General features: G+C 37.6%; 1 protein-coding gene across 1 annotated transcript in view; it reads right to left on the reverse strand.

The window, feature by feature from the left end:
* DNAH14 (dynein axonemal heavy chain 14) overlaps positions 1-21992 on the reverse strand; it is a 344335-nt gene that overhangs the window by 251007 nt on the left and 71336 nt on the right. Inside the window, exons 12-17 of the mRNA XM_070055424.1 lie at positions 20622-20751; positions 11855-12116; positions 11349-11394; positions 10764-10861; positions 5532-5695; positions 4468-4812 (exon numbers count right to left, since the gene is read on the reverse strand). Of these exons, the coding sequence (XP_069911525.1) occupies positions 4468-4812; positions 5532-5695; positions 10764-10861; positions 11349-11394; positions 11855-12116; positions 20622-20751 (1045 nt within the window). The remainder of the gene's footprint in view (positions 1-4467; positions 4813-5531; positions 5696-10763; positions 10862-11348; positions 11395-11854; positions 12117-20621; positions 20752-21992) is intronic.

A 21992-nucleotide genomic window follows, 5' to 3' on the forward strand; every position in this document is an offset into this window, starting at 1 on the left:
TACTAAGATTAAATCAAAAGATCTCACCAAAGAAAAATAAGTATTTGAGGTGATGGATATGTGAATTAGTTCAACTCAGGTATTCCACACTGTACTCATAATCCTAACATTAAACTCCATGAATATATACAACTATAATTTATCCACTTAAATATTTTAAGATAGTACAAAAATCATGAAATAAAAGACCTTCACAGGGGCCACCATTGTGGTATAGCAGGTAAAGCTACCACCTAATATGTACGCATCCCATACGGTAGCCAGCTTTTGTGCTAGCCATTCTACTCCTGATCCAGCTCCTTACTGTTGGCCTGGGAAGTGCTTGGGCCTCTGGTACCCACTTAGGATACCTGGGTGAAGCTCCTGTCTGGGCCTTTGCAGCTACCTGGGGAGTGAACCAGCAGATGGAAGATCTCTCTCTCTCTCTCTTTCAAAATAAATACTTAAAAAAAAAGAACTTCACATTCATTAACAATTTTTACAACTAGGTTAGGTATATTGTCCCCAGTTTACATACAAGGAACCTGAGGTAAAAAAGAGGTAAGTGTATTAATATGGTCTTTTAAATAATAAACGGTACTCAGTTTTGAAAAGACCAATCAATTGAAACATAATTTGCATGTTAATTACATATTCTCATAAGTTTTAAAACACACATCAGTAATAACTACTTCTGTAATCTAAAATGTAAAAAACTTGTTTTGTTCCAGAGCGATATCTCCTGCCCCATTCCGACCTTTTCTCTCAGGAAGCCACCTTTCTGCTGTTGCAATAGGTTAAATTTGTCAAGTGTCTTGGATATAGGAGCATACACAGGGACTGCTTTGTGTTTGCCTTCCTTACATGTTTTCTAGACTCATTTCAGTTACTTTGTGTTGCAGCTCATTCCTTCTAAACTTGCTGATAACTATCCTTATGAATTAATATACACAATTTTTTCTTAAATATTAAGCTATTGGGAAACACATGCATTGTTTCTGGATTTTGACAATTTTGACTTTTGTCTCTTGTGAGCAAATTTCCTATGACAAAGGAGCAAGTTTGTGTATGGATTTGTTTTCATTTCCTGTGCGTAAATAACATGAACAGATTGCTGGATTGAATGACAAGTGAACATTTAACGTTCATAAAAAAGGTCAGTTTTCAAAAGTGACCATGTACCATTTTACATTCTCCTGCAGTCTATGCAACATCCTTTTGGCATTGGTGTTGCCATTATTTTTAATTTTATTCAGTCCAATGGATGTGCAGTAGATGATAATTGTAGTCATTAATGTACATTTTCCTGATGACTGATTTTTGGCATATACTATACCTCATTGCCATTTTTCTTTCATGAAATGTACACATCATTTTCCCATTGTTGTTGAGTTCTCTTACTAATTTCGCTTTTGCTTGTTCTTTGTATTTTTTGAAAATAAGTCCTTTGCTCAATACACATTTTAAGGATTATATGCTTGTAAGATGTTATTCCATTGTCTTCTTACATAATTTCTCAACAGAAGTCTTTGTAATGTCTTATTTTGTTTATTTCTTCCTCTCTTCACCCTTCTTCCTGTCTATTGTTGCTTTTAAGATTTCTCTGCACCAGTGTTTTTTTTTTAACTTTTATTTAATGAATATAAATTTCCAAAGTACAGAATATGGATTACAATGGCTTCCCCCCCATAATGTCCCTCCCACCCGCAACCCTCCCCTTATCCACTCCCTCTCCCCTTCCATTCACATCAAGATTCATTTTCGATTCTCTTCATATACAGAAGATCAGTTTAGCATACATTAAGTAAAGATTTCAACAGTTTGCTCCCACACAGAAACATAAAGTGAAAAATACTGTTTGAGTACTAGTTATAGCATTAAATCTCAATGTACAGCACACTAAGGACAAAGATCCTACATGAGGAGTAAGTGCACAGTGGCTCCTGTTGTTGACTTAACAAATTGACACTCTTGTTTATGGCATCAGTAATCACCCTAGGCTCTTGTCAAGAGCTGCCAAGGCTGTGGAAGCCCCCTGAGTTCACTGACTCTGATCATATTTAGACAAGGTCATGGTCAAAGTGGAAGTTCTCTCCTCCCTTCAGAGAAAGGTACCTCCTTCTTCGATGACCCATTCTTTCCACTGGGGTCTCACTCGCGGAGATCTTTCATTTAGTTTTTTTTTTTTCTCCCCCCCAGAGTGTCTTGGCTTTCCATGCCTGAAATACTCTCATGGGCATTTCAGCCGGATCTGCATGCCTTAAGGGCTGATTCTGAGGTCAGAGTGCTGTTAGGACATTTTCATTCTATGGGTCTGCTGTGTATCTCACTTCCCATGTTGGATCCTTCTCTCCCTTTTTGATTCTATCAGCTAGTATTTGCAGACACTATTCTTGTTTATGTGATCCCTTTGGTTCTTAGTCCTATCATTATGATCAATTGTGAACAGAAATTGATCACTGGGACTAGTGAGATGGCATTGGTACATGCCACCTCGATGGGATTGAATTCGAATCCCCTGGTATGTTTCTAACTCTACCGTTTGAGGTAAGTCAGCTTGAGCATGTCCTGAATTGCTCATCTCTTCCCTCTCTTATTCCCACTCTTATATTTAACAGCGATCACTTTTCAGTTATGTTTCAGCACTTAAGAAGAATTGTGTATTGATTACAGTATTCAACCAAAAGTATTAAGTAGAACAAACAAAAAAAATACTAAGAGGGATAACATATTAAGCTGCTCATCAACAGTCAGGGTGAGGGCTGATCAAGTCACCGTTTACCAGTGGTTTTTAGTATTCATTGATTTTGGTGGTGTTTTCTTTTAGAATTTCACATTTGGGTTTCTTTGAGCTTCTCAAATCTATTGGTTTGCAGTTTTCATCAAATTTGGAAATTATTTCACCTTTTTTTAGATTCTTTTTCCTGCCTGCCTCTTTCTCATCTCATTGTGGGACTCCAGTTACACATGAGATAGATCACTTGGTGTTGTACCACAGGTAAATGAGACTGTTCTGTTCTTAGTCATTTTTCTTCTCTGTGCTTCTTCTGTGATAGATTTTATTGCTATTTTTTCAAGTTCAGCTTTTTTCCCCCTACAATGTCTAATCTACAATTAATCTTATTGAATGAATCTTATTTAAGATAATTGTATTTTTCATCATTTAAGTTCTATTTTTGGGTCTTTTGTATATTTCATTTGTCTATTTCTTATATTTTTATTACATTTTTATCTAAATGCTTGTGCATAATTATATAAGCTGTTTCAAGATCTTTGCCTAATGGTCTCTTCTTCCTTGTCATTCCTAGCTGTTTCCATTGATTTCCTCATTCACATGGGAGTCATATGTTCCTGTTTCTTAGCACATTTAGTAATTTGTGATATAAAATCAGGCATTGCTAATATTACATGTTATTTCTGATTAAAAATTTTTTAAAATTTGAGAGTCAGAAAAACAGAGAGGGGTAAGGGAAGAGGGAGGGAGGGAGGGAGACAGAGAGAGATCCTGAGCTCCTATCATGGGCTCACTTCACAAATGCCTGCAACGGATCTGCCATGTAGGTGACAGGACCCAATTACTTGAGCGATCATCACATTCTTCTCTGGCCAGCCAACTCTTACTCCTCCTTCATATTTTAATACATTTTTTTCTAGCAAAAGAAAAAAAACCACCTAAGTTTTATGAGGTACTTTGGTAAGTATTTTCTGCCAGATTAGACTCTCTGAATGATTCTCTCTCTCACCATTACATTCCAGGGCTTAGTACAATGCCAAGCCTACAATCAATGCTTAATAAAAGTTTATGGATGGCCTGAATGAATAACTGAACAAACAGTAGCTAGTGTTAAGAATTCCTACCCATAAGCAGGGTTGTGGTTCAAATCAGAGTGCTTGTGCAGAGAGTGGCTGGTCTATAAGGCTCTGTGTCCTGGAGACTCACATGGGTGACAGTTAGGAGCAGTGAATAAAGAGGCAGTTATTGCAGGTGCGCTAAGTTTTCATACTTTCTCAGCTCTGGAATATTCATGCAGATTTCAAACCACTGTAGTCCCAGGGGAGATTTGCTTGCCTGGAAGCCTCCCTAAAACAAAGTCATCTCTACTGCACAGTAAACCCTAACAGGCACTGGTATTCAGAGATTTTTGTCAGGTGCTCCATAACTGGATGGAGTTTACCTCTTAGTGGAGGAGACAACCGACAAACAGGTACTGAGCCTAACTCCAGGTAAGGGTGCATGTTATTGCTCAAAATTATAAACAGGGAGAGGAGGGAGGGAGTGACATGGGAGGTGATTTTATTAGTGATAATCAAGAAAAAAAATTTTTAATGAAGTGATATTTGATCAAAGACACAAACAAGTAATGCACATTAGAATTTTCAGAGAATAATATTAATCATATACTTTATAAATACCTATTTCAAAGTTATAGATCACTAATCTGAAAGATTCTTATGCAATAGGAAATACACAATTTTCAAAATACTTACTGCCAATAGGTTTGTATTTTTTCTTTGAATCTCAGATTCCAACAGCGTGTGGCTCACGTGTATGGCGGTATCCACATAGGGTAAGCACTTTGACTGATAATCAAGACTCACAACTTTGAAAATACCAACATGCTTTTCAATAACCATGTTCACCATGTGCTTAAGATAGTTTCTCAGTTTATTGAGTATAATTTTAAACCGCTCTGCAGTCAATTCTCCCATAGATGGCAATTTTGTACTAATGATCATGGCCTTCCCTATCATGGTGCTATACTCGATAAACATGCAGCTGTAATCATTAACGAGGCCCATGGAATTACCAATGATCGTCAGGAGACTCACAATCTGTAAATACACAGGTGAAAGAGTTGTCAGAATTTTTATTCTGAGAGCAATAAAAATGTGATCTGATATATTAATAGTCTTATGTGGAGTACATTTTGTTCAGAATCTTTATAAAATGTTTAAATACATTGGAAACATAAGTGTAAGAAACATAGGTGGCTTTCTAAAATTTGGATTTCATGCAAAGGCTTACTAGGCTATTTAAATTTAAAGTTAACCTCTGATTTTTAGTCCTGTGCTGGAGAGACAAATCACTTATTTCCTTGCTTATCACATCACTTTACAGACAATGCTCTCTGTATAGCCTTGGAAAAGGCCAGTCCTATAGAATATATGATCTCAGCCAATTCCCAAGACATAGCTACTTTGGATAGGGTAGAATCCTGACCCAAACAAAGCCAATTACATTCTCTGTGAATTTGAACAAAAATATCTAGCTAGATGGCAATGAGACGATTTAGGGTATGGCAAATCAACATATGGACAAGCAAATGTTATGGGAGCCATACAAGAGAGAGCTCATCTTCATAATGGAAGCTGGAGAAAACACTCAGAAGTGAGCAGAGATGTGAGATTCTGGGGAAGACAAATGGAAAAGTAACCTGGGAATTAGTTTTCAAGTTGACATGAATTATGATACTCTAAAATCCATTTCATCTAAGTGAATTTCTATTCCTTAAACCAAACACTCCCTAAAGACAAATTTTTTTAAAACTTACTTTGTTTTGATAATCAGGATCCATTTCAAAAAGTAGCTGACAATCTGGCCATGTAGTCTTCTTAGGTTTTGTTAGACTTTCTGTATCATTCGATGAACTTATGATTGGAGGCAAATCAATAAATATAGACAGGCGGTCATCTTGGCAAAGGGGAGTGATTGTGGCTAAAACATATAATTCAAGAGTTAATATTTTCAGGTGTCTTAAAAGTCACACTTTATCAATATGTTCCTAAATCTGTGTATATGAAATACATGAAATTTAAATACCTTAACTACAATTTTTTAAAAAGTCACACTTCAAAATGACATCTAGAACTGCTCAAAACTGAGGCTTATTTGTTGTGAAAGCTAAATGTTATTCTGTATGATAAGTGCAATTTAAAGATGGGCTCAGGTTTGGATTACATATTATAGAAATAGAAGATTCACAGGAAATGGGGTGATGGTAGGGGAGGTATAATTTTTTTTTTTTTTGACAGGCAGAGTGGACAGTGAGAGAGAGAGACAGAGAGAAAGGTCTTCCTTTGCCGTTGGTTCACCCTCCAATGGCCGCTGCAGCTGGCGCGCTGCGGCCGGCGCACCGCGCTGATCCGATGGCAGGAGCCAGGAGCCAGGTACTTTTCCTGGTCTCCCATGGGGTGCAGGGCCCAAGCACCTGGGCCATCCTCCACTGCACTCCCTGGCCACAGCAGAGAGCTGGCCTGGAAGAGGGGCAACCTGGACAGAATCCGGCGCCCCGACCGGGACTAGAACCCGGTGTGCCGGCGCCGCTAGGCGGAGGATTAGCCTAGTGAGCCGCGGCGCCAGCCGGGGAGGTATAATTTAAATAGAAAATGAAAATAAGTCACTGAACAAATATTCATATTTGGGACTTCACATCATTAAGAGAATGCAAAGGTTAGAAAACATCTGCCACCCACATGGTAGACCTGGTTGAAGCTCCTGCTTCAGCCTGGCCCAGTCCTAGCTGTTGCCATCAATGCATAAACTAGTATGCATACATGTATTTTCTGCATCTCGTACCCGATGTATCTGTAAATAGTGACACTCCATAGCAATGAGCACACTGAGAGTCTAGATCTTAGTTCCTACATTTCATTCTCTCATTCTCAATAGAGAAATAGTTGATTCCGGGCTAGAGCAAGGAAAATACAAGATGAGCCTGAAAGGATCCTAGGGGGACAGAAACGAAGGATGTGGCCACAAACAAAGGAAAAGGATGAGATGAAAGAGCACAGGAGCCAGCTGGAGAGAATTCTCTTCCAAAGCAAGGCTGCAACAGTGTCAGCAGCAAGAGAAATTGGCAGTAATACTGATTTATACTCCAAAGACGGAGACAAAGAGTAGTGGACCCAGGAAATTATGGTGAGGAAAGGAGTAAAAGGAGACAACTAACAAATGTTAAAAATATTACAAAGCTTCATCATAATTCAAACAATATAGTATCAGTATCTAAGTTACAGACTTGTAACTGTGTAGTCCAGAAATAAAATCAAATCATACTGGAATACAGTAAGTGATGAATACATGTGTCATTTCCAATCAGTGGGCATGAGGAATGGATTGCTCAATAAATAGTGCTGTGACAGATCAGTCATTAGTCATCCAGGTGGAATATTAAAGGTGAAATACTAATTCATAACACATGCCAATAAATATCAGAGTGTCAAGTATTTATGTGTAAAAATGAGATCATATTAGGATTAGAAAGTGGGACAATGTTTTAATAATGTTATCATGGGAAAGGCCTAACTATGTTACTATCATGCCTTGAAACTTTTATAACAATTCTAAAAAAGTATCCTTTCAAAATGGTGTTATATATGGGAAAACACATTACCATAAAATTAAGCCAATTACCCACTGGGATCAGTTTTTAAAAATTCTTATTGAAGACCAAAGGTTAATTTTTCTTAATATAACAGAAAATCATAGAAATGAATAAGATAAAGACTTTTGGCTCAACAACTTCAACTCTTATACAATTATTTTAAGATCAGTATAAGCCACAGCCATACAACAGAAGATATTGATTGCATCATTGTCTATAGCAATGAATATTTGTTTATTATTATGGTCATGGTTAGGTATATTATGGTACATTGATGTGACAGATTTATACAGCCATCTAAATGATAATCATGAGAACGCATGCACATGCAGCCATTGGAAAATATCTCTAATTCTAAATGATCACAAAATATTTTACCTATAAAGTTTGCTAATTTATAAATATGTACATATAATGCAAAAGGAAAATAACTGCTATATATTAGTAGCTGAAATGATGGGGTCATTTAAATGTTTGACTATTTCCAAGATAAATAAATATAAATATACACATATTTACATAGATTTATATTTACATGCAGATTATTATGTATGTATAGAAAAATATATGAGGGACTTGAACAATTCATGGAAAAATGGAATTAAAATTTTTTTTGGTTCAAACCTTTTTGAAAACTGTGCATAGTTTTTTTATAATGTGCATTTTCCAAGAATTTTTCAAAGGGCCTTATACTAGTGAGTCCATATTGATACAAGTAAGTAAAAAAATAAACATATAGGGAAGACACAGTTATTCCCGACAGAAAGATTCCAGTTTGTCCATGTGTAAGAAATGACATAGAAGGTCACTGTTGGAATGCTACAGTAGTAATTGCTGCAGGCACAATTCAGTGATGGACGCCAAAATTAGTGGGCCAAATTTTTAAGAGAAATGAGGTATTTGTATAGTTTTCAAATTTCCTCCCCTCCCCCTAAAGTTCCTGTATTTCCTCTTGTGATTCATAAATTACCAGTGGAGAGACCTGGCAGACCTTAGCCAAGTGGCCATGGTGAGTATCACCCATAAAAAGATATACTGACATCATGTGCTACATGGCTCAATGCTTTGAAAAAGTGGCCCAACCACTGCGATAGTCATCGTCCAGCTGCAAAACTGCCTCTCATCAAGAGGCAATGCCATCAACCCAAAGTGAATGGACAGTCTACACATTAACTGAGCAGTACTCATCCAAAGACAAGGCCAGACTGAGAAAATGTCATGATCAGAAAAGATCCAAGACACGTAACACTAAACATAATGTGCAGTCCTAGACTAGATCCTGAAACTGAAACAGATCATTAGCGAAACATCTGAGAAAACCCAATCAAAACCTGTCATTTCATTAATACTACTGTTTTAATGTTAATTTTGTAATTTTGATATTTACACTGTGGTGACACATGTGAAGAGACTGCAGGAGCACTGTACAACCCTGGTCTCAAATTACATCATAATAAAACTTACGGAAAGTCAAGTGGTAGAAACATTTCATAACATGGAAAAAATGTAAAGGTTAAGATATTCAGGCCCAGGAAATCCAAAGATGCAAAACTGAAAAATCCAAAGGAGAAAAACATATGGAGAGATTGCTAGAAGACTTAGTTCTTCAGAATGGAAAGCGTAACTGAAGTTCAAGATTTATTAGCATGGCATGATGCAACTCCAAATGATAAATTACTGCACAGAAATTGGTTTACAAAGAAGGGAAATCATAGTAGCATCAGACTTCTCATCTTGCATTACTGAAAGCCAGGAGGAAGTCCAACAAATCTATAGACTGCTGAGGAAAATGAGGTGGGGCAGCCTAACGCGATGACAGTCGTCTCTGCAATATTTGTTAAGTGTATGATACTGCAAGATACTATTATCTATGGATTTTTGCTAAGCAAGAAACCCCTATCTGACTGATTCAAAATGCTCTAGAGAAAGGATTTTAAAAAGTATGTGATATTTCTTATATTTTTAGGAAAATCCATGTTTGATCTTTATTATACAATGAAAATACTTATAAGTAGGTATGATATTTCAACGGACAGGCTGATAGTATTTCAGTTAGCTTTGTAGAAAGAGGACTCTTAGTAGATATTGGGAGTTGCAAAGCATAGTGAAAAAGACTGAGTTCCTAGGGCTTGAAAAACAGAAGGCAAATAATGGATTAGATACCAGTTTAAGCCAGAAAGATCACCCTTTAAACTCAGCAAACCATGCGATGTCACTGGAGAATGATATAATATTTAAGGACTGTTAGGGTCCAGTTTTTTTTTAAAGATTTTTAAAAAAGGTTTATTTATTTATTTGAAAGAGTTACAGAGAGAGAGAGAGAGAGAGAGAGAGTGAGTCAGATCTTCCATCTGCTAGCTGATTCTCCAAGGGGCTGCCATGGCCAGGACTGGGCCAGGATGAAGCAAGGAGTTTTATCCAGGACTCCAACATGGGTGCAGCAGCTCAAACATTTGGGTCATCTGCTGCTGCTTTCCCAGGCCATTATCTTGGAGATGGATCAGAAGTAGAGTGGCCAGGACTTGAATTGGTGACCATATGGGATGCTGTAATCATAGGTGGTGGCTTAACCTGCAATCCCACAACTCTGGCCCTTAGGATCTTTATAAAACTTATCATGGAAAATAAAAAATTATTTGGCTAGGCTACTTGTTGCCATATAATTTCAGGTGGCTATACCTATACATAGCAGGAACAGAGTGAGATCAAATCTATTTAAAGTATAAAATGTTAGGCCATGACATGAAAGCTTATATTTAAGTGTCATATAGTTCTCTAGTACATGATTGGAAATACTGAAGCCTTGGCCGGTTTTCCTAATTCCCACTTTTTTTTTTTTTTTTTTTTGACAGGCAGAGTGGACAGTGAGAGAGAGAGAGAGACAGAGAGAAAGGTCTTCCTTTGCTGTTGGTTCACCCTCCAATGGCCGCCATGGCTGGCGCGCTGCGGCCGGCACACCGCGCTGATCCAATGACAGGAGCCAGGTACTTCTCCTGGTCTCCCATGGGGTGCAGGGCCCAAGTACTTGGGTCATCCTCCACTGCACTCCCTGACCACAGCAGAGAGCTGGCCTGGAAGAGGGGCAACCGGGACAGAATCTGGCACCCCGACCGGGACTAGAACTCCGTGTGCCGGCGCTGCAAGGTGGAGGATTAGTCTAGTGAGCCGCAGCGCTGGCAGCTAATTCCCACCTTTTCATGTGCTTTCTGGTTAGATGTATAATTCATACATTTTCAAATAATTCCAAATGTACATTTCTGATTCCCAAAGAATGAATTTGTGATCTCCCCAAACTGTATAATATCTGTCACATCCTTGGGTAAAAGCTTCAGATGCTAACATTTAAGAAAATATTGCCAAAGAAGACAACACATTGCTCTAAACATTTAAAGTACTCACTTATACATTTCTCAATATTAGCCAGCATATTTTGAATTTTTCTTGAAAACTCCAATCTGTTAGGATCTATGAAGAGATCCATGTGGCATTCTGAAAGTCTAAGAGAGAAAACAGTGAAAGCTCTGTGCAGACTAAAGTAAGAAACATAAAATACAGTTACTTGTCATTTTAAAGAAATGAAATCCCAACATTTGCACCAAAATGAATGCAACTGGACATAATTATACTAAGTGAAATAAGCCAGACCCAGAAAGACAAATATCACATTTTCTCCTATTTGTGGAAGTTAATATAGAGTATAAAATTCGTGTGGATGTCATAGTTTGCTATGTAGTTAACTACTGCTTCACTGTGTCATACCACGTACATGACAATATACCCTTCTTTACCCACATTATCGGCAGTAGCATGAATCCCTCACACTGTGATATTAATATTTGTTTCCAAGAAAAGTAGTATATATGTGTGTATATATATATATATATGTCTGCATATGAAGTGAATGTGGCAAAATGTTAAAAGCTATTCAATTTCAAAGCTCAAAAGACACTTATGAAAAAGGAAACAAAAAAGACCAATACTTACTCATTGTATACGTTTCTATTCCCAAACTCAGTTGTGAATTCTCTGTCTATAAGCAGCCATTGAAACAAAGAAAGAATAACAAGTTGATTGATAGTTATAACAGATAAATGACAAAATTTGATGTATGTCAGTGCTTTCCAGACAGCCTAAGAATCAGCTAGTGAGGTCACAGAAAGGCAGCATTCAGATGGTGGGTTCCACCCCCAGGGAATGGAGGCACTCAGAGATGGAGCCAGGAGTCAGCCTTGCTAACACACACACTGGGTACTGCTCCTGCTGCTGGAGGGCCAGGCCCTCTCAGCAAGAAGCTGTGTGTGTATCGAGATGAAATGAGGGCCAGTGTTAATACTGACATGAGCCACAAATGGTCTGCATGGTCACGCTCACTTTTAGTACCATTTAAAGTGGATGAGAACCACCATCTATAAACTGATAATACACAAAATGATTGAACTTCTCCCACCTGGTCTTTTCCCGCTCCCTGCAAGGAATCTCGTGTGTCTTACCTGAAAGAATTTCCTCGAGACTGTAGGTGGAGATTTTTTTCTCGGCTTTCAGGGGCAGCTCTGCGGATGAGTAAGTACCTGGGTCACAGAGGTCTTCATATTTGGATGATTCAGCTTCCTCAGTCAGCTCGGATTTCTCACTGTGCTGGTCAGACTCAGGAAGGGTCTCCTTCGAGTCTTCTGATGACTCACTCTCCGCAAGATTCCTCAAGTGCAGATTTACTTCAAATATTGGTGCGTATATTGTTCTCAAGTTCAAAGTCTAATTGAACAGATACGTAAGTGTGCCAGTGACAGCCAGAACTAGTGGACAATGCAGAACTTCGATTTTAAATGATAAATTATAACTCCAGTATAACTGAATAGCCCTGTATTACCACATAGCTGATGCTTGTGTGTGAAAATGAATTCCACGTGAAATAAATGGTATATTATAAATATGGCACTCCCCCCACCCCCATACTACCCCAGGGTAGCTACACGTTAGCCACTTGAGAGGTTATCAAAAATATAACACAAGAGATTTAAGGGCAGGATCCAGGACTTGGGAACATCTAAAAGCTCAACAGGCAATGTTACACTGTACCCAGGTAAAGACTTCAATTAAGAAATACACTTCAGGATCCCAAGATGGCAGATTGGGGAACAATATACTGCGCTAGGCTAGGGATAAACAGTGGGAAAAAAAGTGTAGGAAGTGCACTCTCAGCAGGAATTGGAGAGCAAACTGCCCCAGAAACCCTATGAGATGCAGAACAACGGGAATCTGTGGGGAAGGTGTGGATGCTCAGCATGAACTCAAGCCTAACACACGACTGCAACAACCAGGGCAGGAGCAGGTGGCAGCTTGGCAACAGAGGTGAGACCGAACTGCAAGAACCCATGGTGATACAGCCAGAGGAGGAGCATGGCTGAGTCCAGACTAGCGCTCTGGGGGCTGGCGGCTGCCCACAGACCCAGTGGAAGTAGGGGGGAAACTTTATCTCACCCCAACCTCCCCACAACAGCACCCACTGCCCAGCTGAGAAAGGATGGGCACTATTTTGGCTTTGGGCAGCAGCTGTGGAAGCCTTAGTATACGTGCACAGCAACTGGCTGGGACAGGACACCATCTTCCTGGTAGCACTGGTAGCAGTGGCAGGAAGAGAGCAAGATTTGGCAAGTGGCTCTTGTGTATGCGTGTGATCCAGAGATTCCAGCAGAGGGAAAACACTGCAGACCCCACTGCGTGGCTGGGAAGAGTGATTCAATGGTTATAGGAGAGGGTACAGGGTGTAGTTGGGTCTTTCAGTAATCACTGGGTGCAGATCCATATGCTTGGAGCTCCTTGGTTGCTTGGGCAGGTCATTGCAGCAAGAACTGAGCTCACAGTGAGGACTGTACAAATCATTTTTGTGGTCCATACAGTGGCACTGATGAGTGTTGAACACACTGGGAGCTAATACCCAGGCATTGCTTAGCCTAGAGGTATGGGGGTGATCACACCAACAGAGGTGACAACTCCCCTGCTTTTGTTAACAAGCGATCTACCGTACCCAACTCAGGTATTACCCTGGATACTCACACCACCCTGGAGCACTGATCAGAGCTTCCTGGCTACACCCACCACACACCTCTTGATATTCACTGAAGGTGCAGACATCCCACTAAGCCACAGAGGCATAGCTCAAAGATAAAAGCCATCGAGAAAAAAAAAAAAAAAACAATTAACTTCACAAATGCCTGAAAACAAACACAAATTCAAGAAACAAGAATAGGAAGACACCATGATCTCCCCATCCCCAACAAAGGAACACAACATTTCAATATTAGAATGTGAAGATGAAGAGATTGATGAAGTGCCAGAAATGGAATTCAAAAAATTAATTATCGGATTAGACAAAAGCAACCAGGAGCAAATCCACAGACTAAAGAAAACCATACATGACAAGAGGAAAATTTCTCCCATGAAATTGATTTTTTAAAGAGAAATCAAAATGTAGTATTAGAAATGAAGAACTTAATAGATCAAGTAAAAAATGCAGTGGGAAGCCTGAACAGCAGACTTGCTAAGACAGAAGAAAGAACATTTGAGCTGGAAGACAAATCTGGAAGTCTTTCAGTTAGACAAAAAAAAAATTATAAAACTTAAAAACAGTGTTGAATATTTATGGGATACTATCAAACAATGCAATATGAAAAGAAAATGGACTACATGGCCTATTTAGTGAAATAATTACAGAAAACTTTCCTAATTTGGAGAAAGAAAGGAAGCACACAGAACTCCTAATGACATGACCAGAAAAGATCTTCACCATGCCACATTGTAGTCAAACTTTCCATAGTAAAACATAGAAGATTCCAAAATGTGCACTGGAGATGTGCCAGATTACTTTCAGAGGATCTCCAATCAGACTCACATCTGACTTCTCATCAGAAACATTACAGCCTAGAAGAGAATGGAGAGACATAGACCAAGTCTTAAAAGAAAAAAAATGTCAACCCAGAATACTGTACCCTGAGAGCTTATCAAGGTTTTGGTATACCATTTATGAGTGAAGGTGAAATAAAAATTTCTATAACAAACAGAAATCGAAAGCATTTGTCACCACTCATCCAGCCTTACAAAAGATGCTTACGGATGTGCTATACACAGAAACACAGAAAGATGGGCATCATTATGAAAGAAGGTGAAGGCAGAAAATCCCCCAGTTAAAGTACAAAACAAATCCAAAGTAAACAATGGAAATATTTATGGGAAAATGGCAGGGCCAATTCATTACTTATCAGTAGTCACATTGAATCTAAGTGGGCTAAGTCTTCAGTTAAAAGATACAGAATGGCTGAATGGATTAAAAAATAAGTCCCATCTATTTTCTGCCTACAAGAAACATTTCATCAACAAAGATACATGCAGAAAAAGTGAAAGGATGGAAAAAGATACTCCACGCTAGTGGAAAGAAAAAGAAAAAAGGCAAGGGTAGCCATCCTAATATCAGGTAAAATAGACTTTAACACAAAAACTGTTAAGAGAAACAAAGGGCAGTATGTAATGATTAGAGAATCAATTCAACAGGAAGATGTGACTATAATAAATGTATACACACCCAATTACATAGTGTCTGGCTATTTAAAAGAAATATTAATGGACCTAAAGGGAGATGTAGACTCCAACACAATATTAATGGGGGACTTTGATACCCAACTTTCAACAATGGACAGATCAACCAGAGAGAAAATCAACAAAGAAACAACACAGCTAATTGACACTATGGACCAAAGGACCTAACAGAAATCAACAGAACTTTTCACCCTATAGTTCAGAATACACATTCTTCTCATCAGTGCATGGAACTTTCTCTAGGATAGACTATATGCTTGGCCAAAATAAAGTCTCGACAAATTAAAAAAATTATACCATGCATCATTGCTGATCACAATGGAATGAAGCTGGATCAATGACTCAAGAATCTTTAGATTATATGCAAACACATGGAGACTAAACAACATGTTCCTGAATGAGCAGTGGGTCATAGAAGAAATCAATAGATTAAAAAATATTTCTGCAAACAAATAAAGATGACAATGAATCATATCAAACATTAAAGGACACAGCAACACCAGTGTTAAGATAGAAGTTTATAGCAATCAGTGCCTAAATGAAGAAATTGGGAAGGCACCAAATAAATGAGCTATTAGTGCATCTCAAGGACCTAGAAAAACAGAACACCAAACCCCAAATTATTAGGAGGAAAAAAATTATTAAAATTAGAGATAAAATATACAAAACAAGCAAAAATACAAAAGATCAGTGAAATGAAGAGCTGGTTCTTTGAAAAAAATAAACAAAATTTATATACCATTGGCCCAGCTAACCAAAAAAAGAAAGATAAGACATAATACAATAAAATTAGAGATGAAAATGGAAATATAACAATAGACACCACAGAAATAAAAAGAATAATCAAGGATTACTACAAAGAGCTGTCTGCCAACAAACTGTGAAACCTAGAAGAAATGGATAGATTCCTAGACACATACAATCTATCAAAATTGAGTCATGAAGACATAAAAAACCTAAACGGACCAATAAACAAGACAGAAAATCATTTAGTAATAAAGACCCAACACGAAGTCCAGGACTGGTCAGCTTCATTGCTGAATTCTACCAGACATTTAAAGAAGAATTAATTTCAATTCTTCTCAGACTATTCAAAAGACTTAAAAGGGAGGGAACTGTCACTCCCCCTCTTCGCGGAGGAACGACACTGTTCTTTTGTCTGCTCGGCCCTTCCCAGGTTTGCTGCTGGTCCTTCCCGGGTTGGCTGGCAACCCCTCCACCTCCGTGGAGGGGCGGTTCCCCCTGCCACTTTCCCCACTTCCGCGGGGGAGCGGCACACCGCTGGTCGGCTCTCTCGGGGGCTGCTCAGATGTTATCCGGATGTTCCTTCAGATAGATGTTCCTGGTGCATGTTGTCTCTCTCCTCCTTTATAGTCCTCTTCCACCAATCCCAACTCTGCTACCCACACGCCGAGTGCGCTGCTCTCCTCCAATCAGGAGCAGCTCCTGCAGTTCATTGGTCAAACTGGAGGCAGCTGCGTAGAAGCTGTTTACTCCTCTCCCAGCGCCATATTGTGGGAGAGCAGATGCATAGAATGAGTCTTAATTCCAGTAACTTAGTCTAGTCCGAGTTGCTCCCCACAGGGAACTCTACTGAACTCCTCCTATGAAGCCTGTATCACCTTAATTCCTAAGCCAGAAAAGGATACAATAAAGAGAACTATAGAACAATATTCCTGATGAACATAGATGCAAAAATCCTCAACAAAATATTAGCCAGTCAAATCCACGAATACATCAGAAAGATTATTCACTAGGGCCAAGTGGGATTTATCCTTGGTATGCAGGGATGGTTCAATGCTTGCAAATCAATAAATTTAACACATCACATTAACAAACTAAAGAACAAAAATGATATGGTATGGTTATCTCAATAGATGCAGAGAAAGCATTTGATAAAATACAACATCTTTTCATGATGACAATCTTAAGCAACAGGATATAGAAGGGACATTCCTCAACACAATCAAAGCAATTTATGACAAACCCTTAGTGAACATCTATTGAATGGTAAAAAGCTGAAAGCATTTCCCCTAAGATCCAGAACCAGAAAAGGATGCTCTCATCATTACTATTTAACATAGTCCTGAAAGTTTTAGCCAGAGCCATTAGGCAAGAAAAAGAAATCAAAGGGATATAAATTTAAAGGAGGAAGTCAAACTATCCCTATCTGCAGATGACATGAAGCTATATATTGGGGAACCAAAAGACTCCACTGAGAGATAATTGGAATCCATAAAAGGGTTTGGTAAAGTTGCAGGATATAAAATCAACACACAAAAATGCCATGGCTGAGAAAGAACACCTAAGATCAATCCCCTTCACAATAGTTTCAAAAATAATTAAATATCTTGGAATAAATGTAACCAACCATGTCAAAGATCTCTACAATGAAAATTATAAAAGAGTAAAGAAAGAAATAGAAGAAGACATTAAAAGGTGGAAAAATTCTCCATGTTTATGGATTGGAAGAATGAACATTATTGCAATTTACAGATTCAGTGCAATCCCAATCAAAATACTAATGACATTCTTTGCAGATCTAGAAAAATGCTGAAATTCCTATGGAAAAACAAGAGACCCCAAATAGCTAAAGAAATCTTATACATCAAAACAAAGCAAGAGGCATCACAGTATCTTATTTCAAGACATACTACAGGGCAGTTATAATCAAAACAGCCTGGTATGGGCACAAAAACAGATGTATAGACCAATGGAACAGAATAAAATCTCCAGAAATCAATCCACACATCTACAGCTAACTTTTCTTTGATAAAGGAGCTAAAATCAATCCATGGAGATAAATCAGTCTCTTCAACAATGGTGCTGGGAAAGGAGATAAATCAGTCTCTTCAACAATGGTGCTAGGAAAACTGGATTTCCAGGTGCACAAGAATGAAACTAGACCTCTACCTTACACCTTACACAAAAATCTACTCAAAATGGATAAAAGACCTACGTGTATGACTCAATATCATCAAATTACTAAAGAACATTGGAGAAACTCTGGAAGACATTGGCATAGGCAAAGACTTATTGGAAAAGATCCCAGAAGCATAGGCAATCAAAGCCAAAATTGACAAATGGGATTACATCAAATTGAGAAGCTTCTGCACTGCAAAAGAAACATTCAGCACAGTCAAGAGGCAACTGATAGAATGAGGGAAAATATTTGCAAGCTATGTAATGGGTAAAGGGTTAACATCCAGAATATATAAAGATCTCAAATTCAACAATAGCAAAAACAATCCAGTTAAGAAATGGGCAAAGAACTTGCACAGATATTTTTCAAGAGAGGAAATTCAAATGACCAACAGACACTTGAAAAAAAATGCTCAGGATCATTAGCTATCAGGGAAATGCAAATCAAAACCACAATGAGGTATCACCTAATTCCATTTAGAATGGCTCTACTATAGGAATCAACAAACAGGAAATGCTGGCCAGGATGTGGGGAAAAAGGTATCCTGATCCACTGTTTTTGGGAATTTAAATTGGTGTAGCCATTGTGGAAGACTATATGAAGATACCTCAGAAAGCTGAATATGATCCAGCCATCCCATTCCTGAGAATTCACCCAAACCTAAAAAGAAATCATCATCTGAAAGAGTTGTCTCTACCCCCATATTCATTGCAGCACAATTTTTAATAGCTAAGATATGGAATCAACCCACCAGATGTCTATCAAATGATAACTGGATAAAGAAATTATGATATATATCATATATAAATATACACACATACTATACATATATAATATATATTCACATACATATTATGGAGTACTACTCAGCTGTAAAAAAAATGAAATCCTGTCTTTTGCAACAAAATGGATGTGACTGGAAACCATTATATCTAGTGAAATAAGCCAATTCCAAAAAGACAGATATGTTTTTCCTGATCCAAGGTAATTAATAAAGTACCCAAAATGTAATATTTTGGAGTGAAATGGACATTGTGTGATTCCATGATTGTTTACAGCCCTTGTTTCTTCTGTTGAGGGACTGTGTTTTTTTTTTTTCATACTATTTGTTGAAATCTTTTACTTAGTGTAGGGTTAACTTTATGATCATAAAGTAAACTGAAAATAGATCTTGATAAAAATTAAGAGCTAGAATTGGAGAGGGAGGAGTAAGAAGGGATGGAGCATTGGCAGGATGGAGGGTAGGGTGGGAATTATCACTATGTTCCTAAATCTTTATATATGAAATACATGAAACCTGTATAATTTAAATACCATTAAAAATTCTGTCTTTCCTTCTAGATCACCCACAACATGGTTCACTTAGTCTGTTCATATGGAGTAAATGACTACTTTCCCTTAAAAAAAAAAGAGAAATATACTTCAAATCATTACTATCAATCCTAGTTCCTCACTTTAATGTACATGTTCTATATAGATATCTCTGCCAAAAAATAACAATGTTATTATTCTAAAGCTCTGTCTGGGCATGGGTTCTTCATCCCTCAGATTCCATAATCTGTTATGATTGAGGCATCTATTGCATAATTACCAGTATGTGTTTCTCAGGTGGTCATCTGAATTATCTGCTGGAACCCTCAACCCTTAGTTCCAATCATCAAGTATAAATGAACTCCACCAGTGTACCACAAAACTGCTAGGGAAAGAGCATGAATGGATACTGAAATGCTCGACCAGACTAATAATAAGGCAGATAAAATGAAAACTGCAGGAGGATACCCTTTCACTTCTGTCTGATTAGTAGGGACATTAAGTGTTGGTGAGAATTTAGTTCTAAAGATAATTTTAATTGATACAGAAATTTTGATATAACAATTTCACATTATTCAGCACATTTGAAAATAAATGCACCATTTTTTACCTAGAATTTTTCTCCTTAGGAATATTTAAATAAACAGCAACACCTGTTCATGCACACCAAAGCAGACACACACAAGAATGTGCATGACAGAACTCTATGTAACAGCAAAACAAAAGCTGAAAAGACAGCATGAATAATTATTTCATCAAGAAGGGATAAACAGACGACATTAAAGACTTCTAAGCAGAGTGAAGCCTGCACAGGTGTTTACTTTTGCAGGTATGATGTATTCAATGAAGACTATAAATACAATAAATATGTATCAGATAAATTCAGATCAGATTGAAAGGTATATATAAGAAAATAAAAATAACCAAGAGCCCTATGATCCATAGTTAACAATAGTGAGAACAGAAGGGGGTGGCCACTGCTGTAGATGGGATGGCTTCCCTGACATTCTAGTGTGAATGAGCATTCAGTGTCACTCTGGGTTTCCTAGCTTCCTTTTTTGGCTCCCCAGAGTACTCATTTATTTTCTCCTGTCGTTGAATACAAGCTCCAAGAGGTCAATGGATTTGTTCTGCCTGTTGCTGTATTGCAAAGTCTACATCAATGCCTGGCACACACTAAGTATTTAATAACTATATATTGAGTGAATGAACTAATGAATCAAATTAAATAGGTGCTATTACAGCTTTTTACAACAGGAGCAGCTGTGTGTGTGTATGTGAATATGTGTGTGTATATGTGTTGGAGAATACATATGAATATTAATCATAAATCACATTTAACTATAAAACATTCATCTTATAAAAATATCTGTCTATAGTTTTTTTTTTTTTTTTCTGGTTAGGTTGTCTATAGTTTTTAAAGAGCATTTTACCTGGATAATATCAGTGTCTGTTTTTCCTTCTGATTTCTGAACCACAATAACATCTGAGGTTGAGGCAGTAACAAGTTCTTCACTATCATTTCTTCTATTTTCAGTGGACAAACAGCTGTCCTTGAATGTTCTAGATTAAGAAAATGGGAAGGAAAAAAATCATGTAAAAGTCACATAAAATCCCTAATCTAAAAATGTATCGAGAACTTCAACCCAACAACAAGAACAAAAACAACCCAATTAAAAAAATAGGCAAAGGTCTTGGCTAGACCTTTTTCTTAAGGAATTATACAAATGGATGATAAGCACAGGAAAAGATGGTTTTAATGTAATTAATCATTAGGGAAACACAAATGAAAACCATATCATCTCATACCCATTAGAATGGCTAATATAAAAAATAAGAAATGAGCTCTCACCCATTACAGGTGGAAATTAAAATGATACAGCTACTGAGGAACACAGTAAGAAGTTTCCTCAGAAAGTTAAATGTGGCAGTGTATGACCCAGCAATTGCGTTTCTAGCTCTGTACCAAAGAATTGAAAGCGGGGACGCAACAAGATATTTGTATACCTTCAAGGTTTATAGCAGCATTATTCACTATGTTAAAAGGTGAAATTAACCCAAATTTATACAAATAGATGACTATATAAATAAAATATGATCTCTGTAATGGAATATTCAAACTGAAATGAAAATCTAATGCTTGCTACCATGTTTTAAGCACTGCAAATATGCTAAATGAGGTTAAGTTATACGAAAAAGGACAAATGTCACCTGATTCCACTTATGTGAGGTACCTAGAAATAGGGGAAGTTCATAGGATAGGCAGTGGAGTACAGTTTATTAAGGCTGGAAAAACAGGGAGGATTATGGTTCATGGGTAACTCATGGAGCTTCAGGATGGTGAAAAAGTTCTGGAAATGGATGATGGCAATGTACAGCACTGTGAACATATTTACTGTCACTCAACTGCTGCTTAAAATGGTTACAATGATCAATTTTGTATTAGTTGCATGTTACCGCAATCATCAAAATCATGTCTCATTTCATCAGGAAGAGAAAAACTAAGAAGTACAAATATTCTACAAATCTTACCTGGGTGAAAGAATAGAAAAATAAGGCATTTTATAGAAAAGGAAAATAAATGAATAGAAAAATATAATTTTAATTATGAATATTAGGAAGATGAAGTAAAAAATAAACCAAAAGATAATTTAAAAATTTTTTTTTAATTTTAAAAATTTTTATTTGAGAGGCAGAGAGAGAGAGAGAGCCAGCCAGCCAGCCAGCCAGAGCTCTTATTCACTGGTTCACTCCCCAGATGCCCGCAAAAGCTAGGATTGGACTGAGGCAGGATCTAGGGACCC

Source organism: Oryctolagus cuniculus, chromosome 13, assembly GCF_964237555.1.
Source record: "Oryctolagus cuniculus chromosome 13, mOryCun1.1, whole genome shotgun sequence".
Classification (NCBI taxonomy): Eukaryota; Metazoa; Chordata; class Mammalia; order Lagomorpha; family Leporidae; genus Oryctolagus; species Oryctolagus cuniculus.